Source organism: Scyliorhinus canicula, chromosome 4, assembly GCF_902713615.1.
Source record: "Scyliorhinus canicula chromosome 4, sScyCan1.1, whole genome shotgun sequence".
NCBI lineage: Eukaryota > Metazoa > Chordata > Chondrichthyes > Carcharhiniformes > Scyliorhinidae > Scyliorhinus > Scyliorhinus canicula.
Window position 1 is genome coordinate 3,332,968 of NC_052149.1, and position 17,518 is coordinate 3,350,485.

At 52.6% G+C, this 17,518-nt stretch overlaps 1 protein-coding gene across 1 annotated transcript in view; it reads left to right on the plus strand.

Annotated features, from left to right (window-relative positions):
• lrriq3 (leucine rich repeats and IQ motif containing 3) overlaps positions 1–17,518 on the plus strand; it is a 65,031-nt gene that overhangs the window by 13,959 nt on the left and 33,554 nt on the right. The window contains exon 3 of the mRNA XM_038793595.1: positions 6,450–6,770. Within this exon, the coding sequence (XP_038649523.1) occupies positions 6,450–6,770 (321 nt within the window). The remainder of the gene's footprint in view (positions 1–6,449; positions 6,771–17,518) is intronic.

Here is a 17,518-nt window from a genome sequence, read left to right on the forward strand (position 1 = left end):
GACCTTAGACTTACTTGGCTGGTGCTTGGCGGCCTCTCATCGCTGAGAGCCAAAGGCCAAGGTGAAGATGAAGAGTTCACGAGTTCTTAAGAGAGCGAACTGACCTTGGGGACTCTGTTTTATACCCCACGGGGTTTCGCACCCTTCTGGGCGGACCCCGGACTTGGTCCCAATTAATTGGACCATGTTCCACTCGTTCGTATCGATTCTCTCCAATAACGGGGTCGTTCCCCAATCGCTGGGCGGGCTCTAGGTAACCGTTGGCCTGCCTTTGTTTTAGCTTCCACTGGCGCCGGGGAGTCTGCCCTGGTACCGATTGTTTCAATGTTTCTTGTCCCCGGAGATAGCTCATTACTACGCTAATGGTTGTAGTATCAGTTCTGTCTGGGATCTGCAAGTTCCAATCCACAGGCAAACCTTGCACCTGCTTGTTTTCCTAGCACTGTCCATTTTTCCCTGCACTCTTTGCGAGTGTCCATTCTGAAATCGGGACGTGGCCGCCCCAGGTGGCTACACCAGTCCATAAACAATGCAGCTATTAAAAGCTGTGCACAGTGAGAGATACTGAGTGAGAGTCATTGTATTCCTTTTGAACAAGAGCTGTTGACAGGGCGCACTCCTCATCATCAGCTCTGTAAATCCCAAAGAACCTGACTGGCAATGCGGTACATGGAGAGGCCGTCTCAATGAAGAGTCACTTGGAGGACCAAGTTCCCCCGAAGGTCCAGGTCACCACTGGGAAGGAGGGTCTGGTGTGGAACCATGGCTTTCAGCTTGGTGAGCTTTGATCCTAGTGGGGATATTTTGAGTGGAGACCATTTTCTTCATGTGAGTGCTAATTGGGATCAATTATTGTGTGTTTGTGTAAAGGGCTTCAGTGAAATTCATACAGTGGGCATCAGTGGCCAATAAATATTCCATAGAATTTACAGAACAGAAACAAGTCATTTAGCCCAACCGGTCTACCCTCCACATAAACCATTTGATTTACTTCAGCTAGGCATGAAAACATGAGAAAAAGTGCCTGGGGTAAATCAGACCACTTGAGCCTGTTCCATCATTCAGTATAATTATGGCCACTGAATATCTCGTGATGTCTGGAGAGATCGCCATGAGGCCCACGGGGACATCCTGATTGATATCCCTGTGGGACTCACGGAATATGAGCTTCCCTGCTGGTTGTGGAGGCCCGCCCAGCTGGGGCGCAATAGAATGTTGTATAAAGGCCGGCCCAGGCAGGGACTGGCAAGGCCCCCCCCCCCGGACAGGGACCGACAAGGCCGGGCCGGACAGGGACCGACAAGGCCGCCCCGGACAGGGACCGACAAGGCTGACCCGGACAGGGACCGACAAGACCCCCCCCCCGGACAGAGACCGACAAGGCCGCCCCGGACAGGGACCGACAAGGCCGACCCGGACAGGGACCGACAAGGCTGACCCGGACAGGGACCGACAAACCGGGCCGGACAGGGACCGACAAGGCCGGCCCAGACAGGGACCGACAAGGCCGGCCCAGACAGGGACCGACAAGGCCGGCCCGGACAGGGACCGACAAGGCCGGGCCGGACAGGGACCAACAAGGCCGCCCCGGACAGGGACCGACAAGGCTGACCCGGACAGGGACCGACAAGGCCCCCCCCCGGACAGGGACCGACAAGGCCGCCCCGGACAGGGACCGACAAGGCTGACCCAGACAGGGACCGACAAGGCCGGGCCGGACAGGGACTGACAAGGCCGACCCGGACAGGGACCGACAAGGCTGACCCGGACAGGGACCGACAAGGCCCCCCCCAGGACAGGGACCGACAAGGCCGCCCCGGACAGGGACCGACAAGGCTGACCCAGACAGGGACCGACAAGGCCGGCCCAGACAGGGACCGACAAGGCCGGCCCAGACAGGGACCGACAAGGCCGGCCCAGACAGGGACAGACAAGGCCGGGCCGGACAGGGACCGACAAGGCCGCCCCGGACAGGGACCGACAAGGCTGACCCGGACAGGGACCGACAAGGCCGCCCCGGACAGGGACCGACAAGGCTGACCCGGACAGGGACCGACAAGGCCCCCCCCCCGGACAGGGACCGACAAGGCCGGGACGGACAGGGACCGACAAGGCTGACCCGGACAGGGACCGACAAGGCCCCCCCCCGGACAGGGACCGACAAGGCCGGGACGGACAGGGACCGACAAGGCTGACCCGGACAGGGACCGACAAGGCCCCCCCCCGGACAGGGACCGACAAGGCCGGGCCGGACAGGGACCGACAAGGCCGGGCCGGACAGGGACCGACAAGGCCGGCCCGGACAGGGACCGACAAGGCCGGGCCGGACAGGGACCGACAAGGCCGGGCCGGACAGGGACCGACAAGGCCGGGCCGGACAGGGACCGACAAGGCCGGGCCGGACAGGGACCGACAAGGCCGACCCGGACAGGGACCGACAAGGCCGGCCCGGACAGGGACCGACAAGGCCCCCCCCCCCCCGGACAGGGACTGACAAGGCCGGCCCGGACAGGGACTGACAAGGCCGGGCCGGACAGGGCCGACAAAGCTGGCCCGGACAGGGACTGACAGGGCTGGGCCGGACAGGGACTGACAAGGCCCCCCCCCCGGACAGGGACCGACAAGGCCGGGCCGGACAGGGACCGACAAGGCTGGAGGGCTGGGCCGGACAGGGACCGACAAGGACGGGCCGGACAGGGACCGACAAGGCTGGAGGGCTGGGCCGGACAGGGACCGACAAGGCCGGGCCGGACAGGGACCGACAAGGCCGGGCCGGACAGGGACCGACAAGGCCGACCCGGACAGGGACCGACAAGGCCCCTCCCCCGGACAGGGACCGACAAGGCCGGCCCGGACAGGGACCGACAAGGCCCCCCCCCCCCGGACAGGGACTGACAAGGCCGGCCCGGACAGGGACTGACAAGGCCGGGCCGGACAGGGCCGACAAAGCTGGCCCGGACAGGGACTGACAAGGCCGGGCCGGACAGGGACTGACAAGGCCCCCCCCGGACAGGGACCGACAAGGCCGGGCCGGACAGGGACCGACAAGGCTGGAGGGCTGGGCCGGACAGGGACCGACAAGGACGGGCCGGACAGGGACCGACAAGGCTGGAGGGCTGGGCCAGACAGGGACCGACAAGGACGGCCCAGACAGGGACTGACAAGGCCGGGCCGGATAGGGACCGACAAGGCCGGGCAGGACAGGGACCGACAAGGCTGGAGGGCTGGGCCGGACAGGGACCGATAAGGATGGCCCAGACAGGGACTGACAAGGCCGGGCCGGACAGGGACCGACAAGGCTGGGCAGGACAGGGACCGACAAGGCCGCCCCGGATTGGGACTGACAGGGCTGGCCCGGACAGGGACTGACAAGGCCGGGCCGGACAAAGACCGACAAGGCCGGGCCGGACAGGGACCGACAAGGCCGGGCCGGACAAAGACCGACAAGGCCGGGCCGGACAGGGACCGACAAGGCCGGGCCGGACAGGGACCGACAAGGCCGCCCTGGACAGGGACCGACAAGGCCGGGCCGGACAGGGACCGACAAGGCCGGGCCGGACAGGGACCGACAAGGCCCTCCCGGGCAGGGACCGACAAGGCCGCCCCGGACAGGGACCGACAAGGCCGGCCCGGACAGTTACCGACAAGGCTGACCCGGACAGGGACCGACAAGGCCGCCCCGGACAGGGACCGACAAGGCCGGGCCGGACAAAGACCGACAAGGCCGGGCCGGACAGGGACCGACAAGGCCGGGCCGGACAGGGACCGACAAGGCCGCCCCGGACAGGGACCGACAAGGCCGGCCCGGACAGGGACTGACAAGGCCGGGCCGGACAGGGACCGACAAGGCCGGGCCGGACAGGGACCGACAAGGCCGGCCCGGACAGGGACTGACAGGGCTGGCCCGGACAGGGACTGACAGGGCTGGGCCGGACAGGGACCGACAAGGCCGGGCCGGACAGGGACCGACAAGGCCGGGCCGGACAGGGACCGACAAGGCCAGGCCGGCCAGGGACCGACAAGGCCGACCCAGACAGGGAATGACAAGGCCGGCCCGGACAGGGACCGACAAGGCCGGCCCGGACAGGGACCGACAAGGCCAGGCTGGACAGGGACCGACAAGGCCGGGCCGGACAGGGACCGACAAGGCCGGGCCGGACAGGGACTGACAAGGCCGGGCCGGACAGGGACCGACAAGGCTGACCCGGACAGGGACCGACAAGGCCGGGCCGGACAGGGACTGACAAGGCCGGGCCGGACAGGGACCGACAAGGCTGACCCGGACAGGGACTGACAGGGCCGGGCCGGACAGGGACTGACTAGGCCGGGCCGGACAGAGACCGACAAGGCCGGCCCAGACAGGGACTGGCATGGTGGTTGTACCACCGCTTATGTATTTCCTGCTGTATGCAGATTTTTTGTCACCATGATTAAACCGGCATTCACCCTCGCGTTCAGCTTCCTGAGACTCAATACCGGCAACGAGGTAAAAGGAACTTCAAGTCCGAATTTTTACGTCCCAGCCACTCCGGAATATTGCCGTGCAGCAACATGTTGGACAGACTTTCTGAAAATGCCGCTCCTTGGGAAATTAGCGGCCTTCAGTGTCAGGCCTGGAAGATTGGGTTCAGTACGCTGAGCACAATGAGGTACTTTTTCCAAGTTAGCAGCATCAGTAGAGAGGACCAACAGAAGATAATCCCCCTGACTGCCTGCGGGCCCCAACCTTCATGTACCCGGCTGCTCCGGATTCAAAATCCTTTGATGAATTGGTAGAGTTGGAATCTAACCATTATGACCCAAAACCATCTGTAATGATGTAGCGGAACCAATTCAATGCAGCTGGCGGACTCCGGGGGAGTCAGTTATCGATTTCTTCACTCGACTCTGAAGGCTGGCTGAGCATTGCAAGTTTGGTCCATCCTTGTCAGAGCTGTTAAGAGATCAGTTGGTGTGCGGAATTAATAACGTGGCCACACAGAGGAAGCTGTTGGCAGAACCTACGCTTGATTCGTAGATTGCCTTTGAATCAGTGCTGTCTCACGGGTGGTCAGTGGGGTGCGCAGCAAGATGTGTCCGTGCTTGAGCACCACCCCAGTCCCGGTCTCACGGCCCATTCCCCCATCATCCCCCACCCCTCCCCACCCAGCCATCCCAGCCAGTGTCAGGATCGGCAGCCCACGGTCATGCCTCTCCCAGTTCTACCTGTTCTCTCTCCCTCATCAGCCACTGTTTCTTGATTGTCCCACCACAAAGTCTTTGCTCCCAGTCTCCCTTCACCAGCTTGTTCCTCATCCCATTGTAGTCTCTTTGTTTAAGTACAAGACAGTGACATTGAATTTTACCTTCTCACCTTCCATCTGTATTTTAAATTCCACCATACTGTGATCGCTCTTTCCGAGAGGATCCCTAACTTTGAGATCATTAATTATTCCTATCTCGTTACACAGGACCAGACCTAGGGTAGCTTGCTCCCTCGTAGGTTCCATTACATACTGTTCGAGGAAACTGGTGAATGCATTTGATGAACTCCTCAAGACTGCCTTGATCGACCTGGTTTGACCAATCGAAGTGGAGATTAAAATCCCCCATGATAATTGCCGTACCATTTTTACATGCATCAGTTATTTCCTTGTTTATTGCCTGTCCCACCATGATGTTATTATTTGGCGACCTATAGACTACGCCTATCAGTGACCTTTTCTCCTTACTATTTATAATTTCCACCCAAATAGATTCAACCTTTTTCTGCATAGAACCTATATCATCTCTCACTACTGCCTTGATGTTATCCTTAAATATCAGAGCTGCACCACATCCTTTACCTCCCTGCCTGTTCTTCCGAATAGTCTGATACCCCTGGATATTTAACTCCCATGACCATCCTGCAACATGTCTAAAATGGCCACTAAATCAGACTCATTCGCGATGATTTGCGCCATCAACGCATTTACCTTGTTTCGAGCATTCAAGTACCCTTATGCTAGTTTTTTTACTTTCTTTTTGAATCCTAACACCTCCATTAATAACATCTCCTGAGTTATTCTTCACTTTAACTTTTTCCATAATTTTCCCTGTAGTTGAACCCACCTCCCCATGTGCTAACCTGCTGCTTTGCCTCCATTCACCATCATATTTCCTGTCGTTTTACCCTTCCCTTCCCCCTCACACTTGTTAGTTGATCCCTCAAAGAGTCTAACTGACCACCCGTGGCAGTTGGTTGTGTGGCCTTTGCCACGTTGACCCCACCACTGGAAGCAGGAGAATCAAGCCTCAAAGTTGCTCCTGGTCTCACCTCGAGATCTACCTCCATAGAGCTGGCAAGATGCCTCTGTATAAGAGCTATCCAATAAATGCCACTCCTTCATCACAGCCCTGTAACCGGATATGATGCACTAATTAATTATGATGTACTAATTTAATTTTGTCAATTTGTCCTTTGTTACCAGATTACGAATCTCCCAAATGAATACTTCTGGTCTGAAATGAAGTATCTACAGATCCTCCATCTCCATGACAACATCATTGGAGACATGAGGAGTGTCAGATCCCTGTTTTCCTGCCCAGAACTCGTTGTTCTGACCCTGTTTGACACCCCAGTCAGCCTTGTCTCACAGTATCGACATCACATTGTCAACGGCATCTGGTCTCTCAAAGCCTTGGACAACTATGTCATTGCAGACGAGGAAATCATTGAGGATTGTCGGAATAGGAATAAATTCAAAGCATTAAGTTCAAGTTTCCATCTTCATGCCACTGCACCTCCGCAGGTTGGTGCCAAAATCTATTGTAGTGAGAAAGAAACAGTTTGGTTTCCATTTGGGAACAGTTTAAAATTCAGAAAAAAAGGTACATTATCTTGAAATTAGAGCTAGGCCGGTCAGGAGTGATGTCAGAAAGTACTTTTTGCACCTGAAGGGCCTAGCCTGCACATATTTGGACTGTGGGAGGAAATCGGAGCACCCGGAGGAAACCCACGCAGACACGGGGAGAACGTGCAAACTCCACACAGTCACCCAATGCCATAATTCATTGCCGGGTCCCTGGCGCTTTGAGGCAGCAGTGCTAACCACCGTGCCACCATGCTGCCTCTTAGCTTGGTAAAGTGATTGGCAATCGCGATATTAGGAAAATCAAGGAGATTCAATCATTGGGAATGTGTTGGTTGTGTGTTTTTAGAAACTATTTAAAAATGGAAGATGTGTAATAGTAGAGTACCCAATTCATTTTTCCAATTAAGGAGCAATTTAACGTGGCCAATCCACCTACCCTGCACATCTTTGAGTTGTGGGGGCGAAACCCACGCAAACATGGGGAGAATGTGCAAACTCCACACGGACAGTGACCCAGAGCCAGGATCGAACCTGGGAGTATAATAGTAGAGATAGTTTGGCTAGATTTGTGTAATTAGTGCATTTGATGTTGATAAACATAAAAACACTGTAAACAGATGCTTACCTAATACAGGTTGGTATCAATGGAGAACAGAACGTAAAGATGTCAGAGGTTCAAAGGAGGGGATAAAGTCTGAATTTTAAAATTGCATGGTGGTCTCGGAAACAAAGTTAATTAAAAATAACTTCTGAGGAGGTTAGTTCAGATAAAGAAAGATCAAAAGGAAAAACGGTATATGGGGGGAAATTCCTCCCAATGCAAGTTAGCTGTTTTGAGAACTCAGCCCACAGCAGGAAAATCTGTGTGAATTCCCAACAAACAGTGCCTGTGGAAAAACCTGTTTGGAAACCCTGTTGTTTTGCCCAAAGTCAGAATCAACCCCAAAGATATAAGTGCCTTGTGTGGTAACTATTACTGGATTTTGCCTGTAGTATTTAGTCATAGAGTTTTGCAACATAGAAATAGGTCCTTTGGCCCATTGTGTCTGTGCTGGACATCAAGCACCCATCTTTTCTAATCCCATTTTCCAGCACGTGGTGCGTATCCTATGCTATGGCATTTTGCGTGCTCATCTAAATGTTCCTGAAGTGTTGTGAGGGTTCCCGCCTCTACCACCCTCTGAATGAAAAAGTCTTTCCTCAAATCCCCCCCCCCCTATATTTCCTGCCCTATACCTTAAACGTATGCCGCCTGATTATTGACATCCAACTAAGGGGAAATGTTTCTTCCGATTGTCATGGCAGTGTCCCTCTAAGAAATGTTTTTGTTTTATCACATGGTTTCAGTGATGTCGCTGTGTGGGTGGAGCTGGGCTGTGGCTCTGGGAGTTAGTTTTACTTTCGCTTTGAGTTTGAACTGATTTTGTTCTGCACCGGTTGAAAGAAGGTTTTTCTTTCTCTAGCTGCATTTTAAAAGCTGTTTCCGGACTGCTTGATAACTTGAAAAGAATAACTGTTTTCTGTAAGAAATTCGAACCTGCTGTTTTGGAACAGATCGAGGAGCATCTGTACCAGGTCTGAGTGCTGTGGGCTGGGCCACCCCTTTGAAAAGGCGTTCCTGGTTTATGGGATCTTGTTATTAAATTGGAACAGCTAAAGGGAGAATTTATTAATGGTTATATATAGAGTACTGTAGCTGTGTGGGGGATTTATATTTGTAGTTGATAAAAATGCTTACTGTGTGTGTTTATAAAAATGTTAACTAAATTCATAGAATAAAATTTGTTTTTGATTAAAAGTGCTTAAGGCCTCTGTTGAAGAACACCTGAAAAGTTGGCCCTGGTGCTCATCGTAACCAAAATCAATAATCAGTTGTAGGTCAGGTGAACTCCATGATATACTTTGGCGTTTTCTAAACCCTGACCCATAACACTGTCTACCCATAACACTATCTACCCTATCTATGTCCTTCATACTTTTGTACATCTCAATCAGGTCCTTCACCCCCCCCCCCCCCCCCAAGCCTTCTCTGCTGCAAGGCGAACAACCTAACCAGCCTCTCTTCACAGCTGAAACTCTGCAGCCCAGGCAGCATCCTGGTGAATTCCCTCTGCACCCTCTCCAGTGCAATTACATCCTTCCTATAGAGTGGCGACCAGAACTGCACACAGTACTCTAGCTGTGGCCTAACCAGCGTTTTATACAGCTCCAGCATAACCCCCCTGCTCGTTAATTCTATGCCTCGGCTAATAAAGCTAACTGTCCCATATGCCTTCTTAACCACCTTAACCACCTGCCGTGCTGTCTTCAGAGCCCTATGGAGATGCACACCAAGGCCCCTCTGACCCTCTGTACGTCCTAGAGTCCCACCATTCATTGTGGAGGCTCTTCCCTTGTTAGTTCTCCCAAAATGCATCACCTCACTTTTCTGGGTTAAATTCCATCTGCCCATCTAACCAGCCCGTCTATATCGTCCTGTAATCTAAGGCTTTGCTCCTCACTATTTACCACACCACCAATTTTAGTGTAAACTGCGAACTCACTGATCAACCCCCCCCCCCCCCCCCACATTCACACTCAGATCATTAATGTACACGGCAAACAGCAAGGGGCCCAGCACCGATCTCTGTGGAACACCACAGGACACAGGCTTCCAGTCACAACAACAACCTTCGCCCATCACCCTCTGCCGCCTGCCACTCAGCCAGGTTTGGATCTAATTTGCCAAGTTCCCCTGGATCCTATGGGCTCTCAGCTTCTTGATCAGTCTCCCATGCAGGACATGTATGTCCTGAACGCCATGTAAACTACATCAACCGCATCACCCTCATCTACACACCTGGTCACCTCCTCGAAAAACCCAATCAAATTTGTTAGATATGTGCCGGAATTCTCTGGGAATCACCGGGTGGGCACGAGAATCCCCCCACGCCGGGCTGCCGATTCTCTGGTAGCTGTTAAAAGCGGCCCCCATGGCGATTCTCCACGTTCAACGGGCCGAGTGCCCGCCGAATTCCACTGAGTCCCGCCGGCGTGGTTTACATATGGTCCCACGCGGCGGGACCTCGGCGTTCTGGCTGCGGAGGCCATCCTGGTGGGGGGGGGGATCCGACTCGGGGGGGGGGGTGGTTGGGCCTCACACGGTGGCCAAGCCCGTTATCGGGGGCTACCGATCAGCTGGGGGAGGGGAGGGGGGCCTATGTTCCTCTGTGCTGGGACCCTGTAGGGCTCCGCCATGTTGCCCCCGCGGGGGCCAGTGCGGGGACGGCAACCAAGCGCATGCGCAGACCCGCGCCAGCCGTGACGTGCATACGCTGACCCGCGCCAGCCGTGTAGGGCTGGTATTCGCCGCTGGAGCAGTGCACACCCCTCTGGCACCGTTCTAGCCCCCGAAGAACAGGGAATTATTGGGCCTGGAAGCCCGTTGACTCCGGCGTTGCTGGCTCCGGTTTTGACGCCGGCGTCAACGCTTGGCCGCAATATCGGTGAATCCTGGCCTTGATCTCCCCCTGCCAAAACCATGCTGACTGCCCTTCATTAATCCTTGCCTCTCCAAGTGGAGATTAATCCAGTCCCTCAGACTTTTTTCAGATAAATTCCCTACCAATGATGTTAGACCCACTGACCTGTATTTAACTGGTCCTTCCCTCTTTCCTTTCTTGAAGAATTGCACCACATTAGCTGTTCTCCAGTTTAAACTTCTTTGGATTTGGAGAGCTCTGAAGTAAGGAAAATAAAGCATTTGGATCTGGTTAAAGTTAGGGGCACTGTGCATAACTGGGCAGCACGGTAGCATGGTGGTTAGCATAAATGCTTCACAGCTCCAGGGTCCCAGGTTCGATTCCCGGCTGGGTCACTGTCTGTGCGGAGTCTGCACGTCCTCCCCGTGTGTGCGTGGGTTTCCTCCGGGTGCCCCGGTTTCCTCCCTCAGTCCAAAGATGTGCGGGTTAGGTGGATTGGCCATGCTAAATTGCCCATAGTGTCCTAAAAAGTAAGGTGGGGGGGCGGTTGTTGGGTTACGGGTATAGGGTGGATACGTGGGTTTGAGTGGGGTGATCATTGCTCGGCACAACATCGAGGGCCGAAGGGCCTGTTTTGTGCTGTACTGTTCTATGTTCTATGTTCTATAACCATCAAGTTAGTTACGTGTATTCTTGTCTGTTTTATTGTTTAATAAATATTTTAACTTGTTTAATAATATCACAGAAACATCTGGGACACCCTTTCAGCTTTACACACCCTTCCTCGCGTTATACCAAATTGCAAAATCTAGTTGGGAGCAGGTGCTTCGAGCTTGTCTTCTGGGATTTGGAATACCCCAGCGTTTAACATCAGTTGTGCTCTTAGCAAACCTGGGGGCTGGATACTAAACGCATAATTCCTCGATTGGCTTGGTATTGTAGGAGTGGTGTTGTGAGAATTTAAAATGGCTTTGGCAATTATTCAGCCTTGTTTGGAATAGAGAATATAACCTTGAGGGGTTTTCACAAGGTAACTAAAGGTAAAGCGACGGAATGAGCAGACAAGATGCGATTGGGATTAGCTGCAGGAGTGACAAAAGCAGATATAATTGAAGGTTATAGCTCAGCATTTAGAATTGGAAAGGATACCAGAGAAGCCAAGATCTCCAAAGGGCGAAACAATTGAACTGGCTAAAAATCAGTTACAAATGAAACAATTAGATATCAAAAGAGAAATTTTAAAAACTTAGAGCCGAAATAAAGAAGGGGAAAGAGAGGAGAGAGAAAGAAGGCAAGAAATGGAACTGGGATTGGGTTGGATTGTTTATTGTCACGTGTACCGAGGTACAGTGAAAAGTATTTTTCTGCGAGCAGCTCAAACATAGTACATGAAAAGAAAATAAAAGAAAAAGAAAATACATAATAGGGCAACACAAGGCACACAATGTAACTACATAAGCACCGGCATTGGGTGAAGCATACAGGGCGTAGTGTTAATGAAGTCAGTCTGTAAGAGGGTCGTTTCGGAGTCTAATAACTGCGGAGAATCTGCTGTTTTTGAGTCTGTTCGTGCGTGTTCTGACTTTTATCTTCTGCCCGATGGAAGAAGTTGAAAGAGTGAGTAAGAATGTGGGGCCCGCACCGCGTGCTGATGCAACGCCATTGCCGTAACGTCAGCTGGCCCACCTGTGATGCTCCACCCGCGATGGGCCGAGTTCCCGACAGCATGGCCACGTGTGTCCAGCGCTGCCACACTCGGCCTAGATCTGTGCTGCTGTCCGGAGGGCTTCTGCTCGGGCATGGGAGAGTGGTGGGGGGGGTGGCCGGTAGGTGGGCTGTGGGGTCAGGGAGGGTGGGTACGTGGTCCAGTACAGCCGGCGCTATGTTTCCTGGCACGGCAATGGGGGTGTAGGCGTGTGTGGCTGCAGCTTGTCAGCCCTGTGCATGCACAGCCTGGGACCCGGCGATTCTCCGGCCGTTTTCTGCATGATCCACTGGTGTTCCACGCGGCGCAAGTGCTAGCCCCTCACGGGTTTCGGAATTGGTGAGGGATTGGCGGCAATTGATGCTGGCACTTAGCTTCAGACACGGAGAATCCAGCCCTGGATGCTTTGAGTGTAATAGAATTGGCCACACCAAGTCTGCGTCCTGGCAATTAGCTGGCAGACCAGTTGGAATCATGAAGCTCAGTAAGGGAAATACTAAGAGAGTGTACATGTGACACTGTAGCACAGTGGTTATCACTATTACCTCACTGTGGCCGGCAGGGTCCCAGGTTCGATTCCCCCTGGGAATCCCCGTGAGTCTGAACGTTCTCCCCGTGTCTGTGTGGGTTTCCTCCAGGTGCTCCGGTTTCCTCCCACAGTCCAAAGATGTGCAGGTTAGATGAATTGGACATTCTGAATTCTCCCTCTGTGTACCCAAACAGGCGTCGGAGTGTGGCGACTAGGGGCTTTTCACAGTAACTTCATTGCAGTGTTAATGTAAGCCTGCTTGTGACACTAACAAAGATTATTATTATAGAATAAGAGCAATCACTAGGATTTATTCACAGAGAAAATCAAACAACAGGATTGGCTAGAGGTGTGAAAATGTGTGCACTGCATATTCAAGACCAGGGTGAGCAGAAGGTGGAGATATGTTTAAAGATTTTATTTATGAGGGCAAGGTATTTTCAGGTTTACAAAATGGAATGAATAAACATGTTCACATTCTAGAGATAATGGAATAAGTAAATGTGGGATAAAGATATTTTCTCTTCAGAGAGGATTTTGCAAGAGGATGTTTTAATAAATGGAATTCATGGAGATGCAAAGAATGTTCCATTGGTTAAAGTAAACTTGAAAGGTAGTTTGAAGACAGGAGATGTGATTGTAGGAGTCATAGAGTAATTATCAATTGCAGGGGTTCAACTTATCTTTGGGAGTGATACGGCAGAGACAAAGATGATGGTGATGCCGACGCTAGTCAAACAGTCTACAGAAAACCAATCCTCAGAAGTGTTGCCGATAAAAACCCCTTGGTTATTTCAGGATTGTGTGATTACAAAATCACAGACATATAAGTTGGAACAGGAGGACGGGTCTATTATGATCCCGGACCCTGACCCCAACAGTTGCTTGATAGAAGCCCCAATATTTTTTAAAATTTTTGCAACTGTGAGGAAGGGATGCTTCCCTCCAGGAGTGATTCCGAACTGCTATCTTTTATTTACACTCAAGCAAAGTCTATCTCAGGTCAAAATCCACTTTTAAATACAGTTAATCAACCCAGGAATACCTGCTGTAAAGAGATATCTTGGAGAAACCGCTTTGAGAGGGAGATCCTTCAGGAACCAACTTACAGGGTCTTGCCTGTGTCAAACTACTGTTTAACCTGCCCGTATTTTCAGAAACTGCTATTCTGTTCACAGGCAAAATCTTTTCAGCTAAACTGTTTTGAGACAAACTGCTGGTCTGTCCACAGTCAAATCTTTAACTGAACTGCAAAATGAAACTCAAACCTGACTGTTTTAACCCCAGCTCCCCCCCATTGACCACATCATCTTACTAAAACTAAACACAATGTCTTTAATTATCTACTCCCCAGGGAACTTTCTTCAGATAAACAAAAATCCATTTGGCCAACTTTTACGTTGCTTTAATTATCCCTTGTAGTCAAAGTGTCTGCTTATCTTGTAAACCAGGATTTAAAAAAAACATGACTGCAGCAGTCACACACTCACTAATCCAGGCTTTTAACCCTTACTGCATCAAATACATATAATACAATATCTCTGAAATTCCTACATTGATCACAAGTCCAGAGAAAGAATAAGGAGAGTGAAGTGCAATTAACTATCTTTAGTAAGATTGTTCAAGATGAAATTGAACTGTTTAGTTTAGGGAAATTGGTAGAATTGCAAAAACCAGGTCCAAAGATAAAACAGATATATCAAGCAGGTTACTCAGAATTAGATGCACAGTGTATTCCTGAATGTTATTATTTGAAGGGTAACATACTAACGAGAGAGCGGAGTCCTCCTCATGTTCAAGCAGCGCAGAAATGGGCAGAGCCATGAATTATAATGCAACCTGAAAATGAAATGAAAATTGCTTATTGTCACGAGTAGGTTTCAATGAAGTTACTGTGAAAAGCCCCTAGTCGCCACACACGCCTGTTCGAGGAGGCTGGTATGGGAATTGAATCATGCTGCTGGCCTGCCTTGGTCTGCTTTCAAAGCCAGCGATTTAGCCCAGTGTGCTAAACCAGCCCCTGGGTATAGAAAATAAATGATGTGAGTAGCTCATGCGGATCCATGGTGGGAGGGGGAAGGGGTGTGCAGTGGTGAGGGCATATAGAAATGAGGCAAACTAAGGCCAAGCCATAGAAACAATTTTACTGGCCTGCACTGCACCAAGATGTACTTCGTTTCTGTCAGATATGTCACTCATGACATGTGATACGAAAGCCGTAAAGTGTAATAAAAGAGGCTCCTTTAATTCCTGTTCCCGCATTTGAGGAGCCTTTCACTAGAGTTCTTATAGATTGTATGGGACCCCTTCCTAAGAAAAAGAATGGAAATCTGCACTTGCTGACACTTATGGATGCGTCTATCAGATTCCCGGGAGTCATACCATTAACAAACATTGCAAATGTGGCCGATGCCCCGACTCCGCCCCCTTCAGCCACGTGCGATCCATGGGGGCCGTCATCTTGGAAAACCTCCACCACGCGGCCGGCCACGTGCGACTCATGGGGGCCGCCATCTTGGACGCCACCTTCCTCACCGCCCGCCATGTGCGATCCACAGGCCTGATCGGCATCTCTGCGCTCGGACAACTCAGCGGAGGAATTCGAATTAAACTATGGACTCAGAGGGCAGTCATCACGGGGCCACTCCAGCACAGCTGATCGAGACGCCGACTACCCGCAACTCAGCGCGGTCAGCCTGGTCCAACCACGACCAAAGAATCTACGAAACTCGATGGCAGATGTCCATATCAACGGGTACAAAACGCCATGCCTCTTCGACTCCGGGAGCACAGAGAGCTTCATACATCCAGACCTGGTAAGACGCTGTTCGCTCCCCGTTTTCCCCGTGCAGCAATCTATTGCGCTCGCTTCAGGCCCCCACTCGGTCCAGATCCAGGGGCGCACCGCCGCGACACTCACAATCCGAGGCGCTAGTTACTCGAAATTCAAACTCTACGTTTTGCCCGAACTCTGTGCGCCACTCCTATTAGGCCTAGACTTCCAATGCAACCTCAAGAGCCTCACCCTCAGCTTCGGAGGGCCCCTGCCCCCACTCACGATCTGCAGCCTCGCTACGCTGCGAATTCCCCCCCCCCCCTTTGCCAATCTCACTAAGGACTGTAAACCCGTAGCCACTCGTAGCAGGCGGTACAGCCTGCAGGATAGGGTATTTGTTAGAGCAGAGGTCCGAAGGCTACTCAGCGAGGGGGTTATAGAGGCCAGCGATAGTCCCTGGAGAGCTCAGGTGGTGGTCGTTAAGACCGGGGAAAAATTCCGTAAGGTGGTCGACTATAGTCAGACCATAAATAGATTTACGCTCCTCGACGCGTATCCCCTCCCCAGCATGGGAAGCACGGTAGCATTGTGGATAGCACAATCGCTTCACAGCTCCAGGGTCCCAGGTTCGATTCCGGCTTGGGTCACTGTCTGTGCGGAGTCTGCACGTTCTCCCTGTGTCTGCGTGGGTTTCCTCCGGGTGCTCCGGTTTCCTCCCACAGTCCAAAGATGTGCAGGTTAGGTGGATTGGCCATGATAAATTGCCCTTGGTGTCCAAAATTGCCCTTAGTGTTGGGTGGGGTTACTGGGTTATGGGGATAGGGTGGAGTTGTTGACCTTGGGTAGGGTGCTCTTTCCAAGAGCCGGTGCAGACTCGATGGGCTGAATGGCCTCCTTCTGCACTGTAAATTCTATGATTCTATGATTGTGGACATGGTAAACAAGATCGCCCAGTACCAGCTCTTTTCCACGGTGGATCTGAAGTCTGCATACCACCAGCTCCCAATCCGCCCGGAGGACCGCCACTACACGGCATTCGAGGCCGATGGCTGCCTCTTCCATTTCCTCCGGGTCCCTTTCGGCGTCACTAATGGGGTCTCGGTGTTCCAACGAGCAATGGACCGAATGGTGGACCAGTACGGGCTGCGAGCCATGTTTCCGTACTTGGACAATGTCACCATCTGCGGCTATGACCAGCAGGACCACGACGCCAACCTCCACCATTTTCTCCAGACAGCACAGAAACTGAACCTCACGTACAACAAGGAGAAATGCGTTTTCCGCACATCCAGACTAGCCATCCTCGGCTGTGTCGTGGAAAACGGAGTCCTGGCCCCCGACCCGGATCGTATGCGCCCCCTCTTAGAACTCCCTCCCCCTCATTGTCCCAAGGCCCTCAAACGGTGCTTGGGATTTTTTTCCTACTACGCCCAGTGGGTCCCTCAATATGCGGACAAAGCCCGCCCACTCTTTAGGACCACACGATTTCCCCTGTCAGCCGAGGCTCGCCAGGCCTTCAACGGCATCAAGGAGGACATCGCCAAAGCGGCCATGCGGGCGGTGGATGAATCCACCCTATTTCAGGTAGAGAGCGACGCCTCAGAGGTAGCTCTTGCAGCCACTTTAAATCAGGCAGGGAGACCAGTTGCATTTTTCTCCCGTACCCTCTCCGCTTCAGAACTCCGACACTCTTCAGTCGAGAAAGAAGCACAAGCCATTGTGGAGGCTATCCGTCACTGGAGGCACTACCTCGCAGGTAGGAGGTTCACCCTCATCACCGACCAAAGATCGGTTGCCTTCATGTTCGACAACTCGCAAAGGGGCAAAATAAAAAATGATAATGAAATGAAAATCGCTTATTGTCACGAGTAGACTTCAACGAAGTTACTGTGAAAAGCCCCTAGTCGCCACATTCTGGCGCCTGTCAGGGGAGGCTGGTATGGGAATTGAACCGTGCTGCTGGCCTGCTTGGTCTGCTTTAAAAGCCAGCGATTTAGCCGAGTGAGCTAAACCAGCCCCTGGTTCAGAATAAAATTCTGAGGTGGAGGATCGAACTCTCCACCTACAATTACGATATCAAATAGCGACCCGGGAAGCTCAACGAGCCTCCGGATGCCCTATCCCGCGGGACATGCGCCAGCGCGCAGATCGACCGATTAAAAGTCATCCACAATGACCTCTGCCACCCGGGGGTCACCCGGCTCGCCCACTACA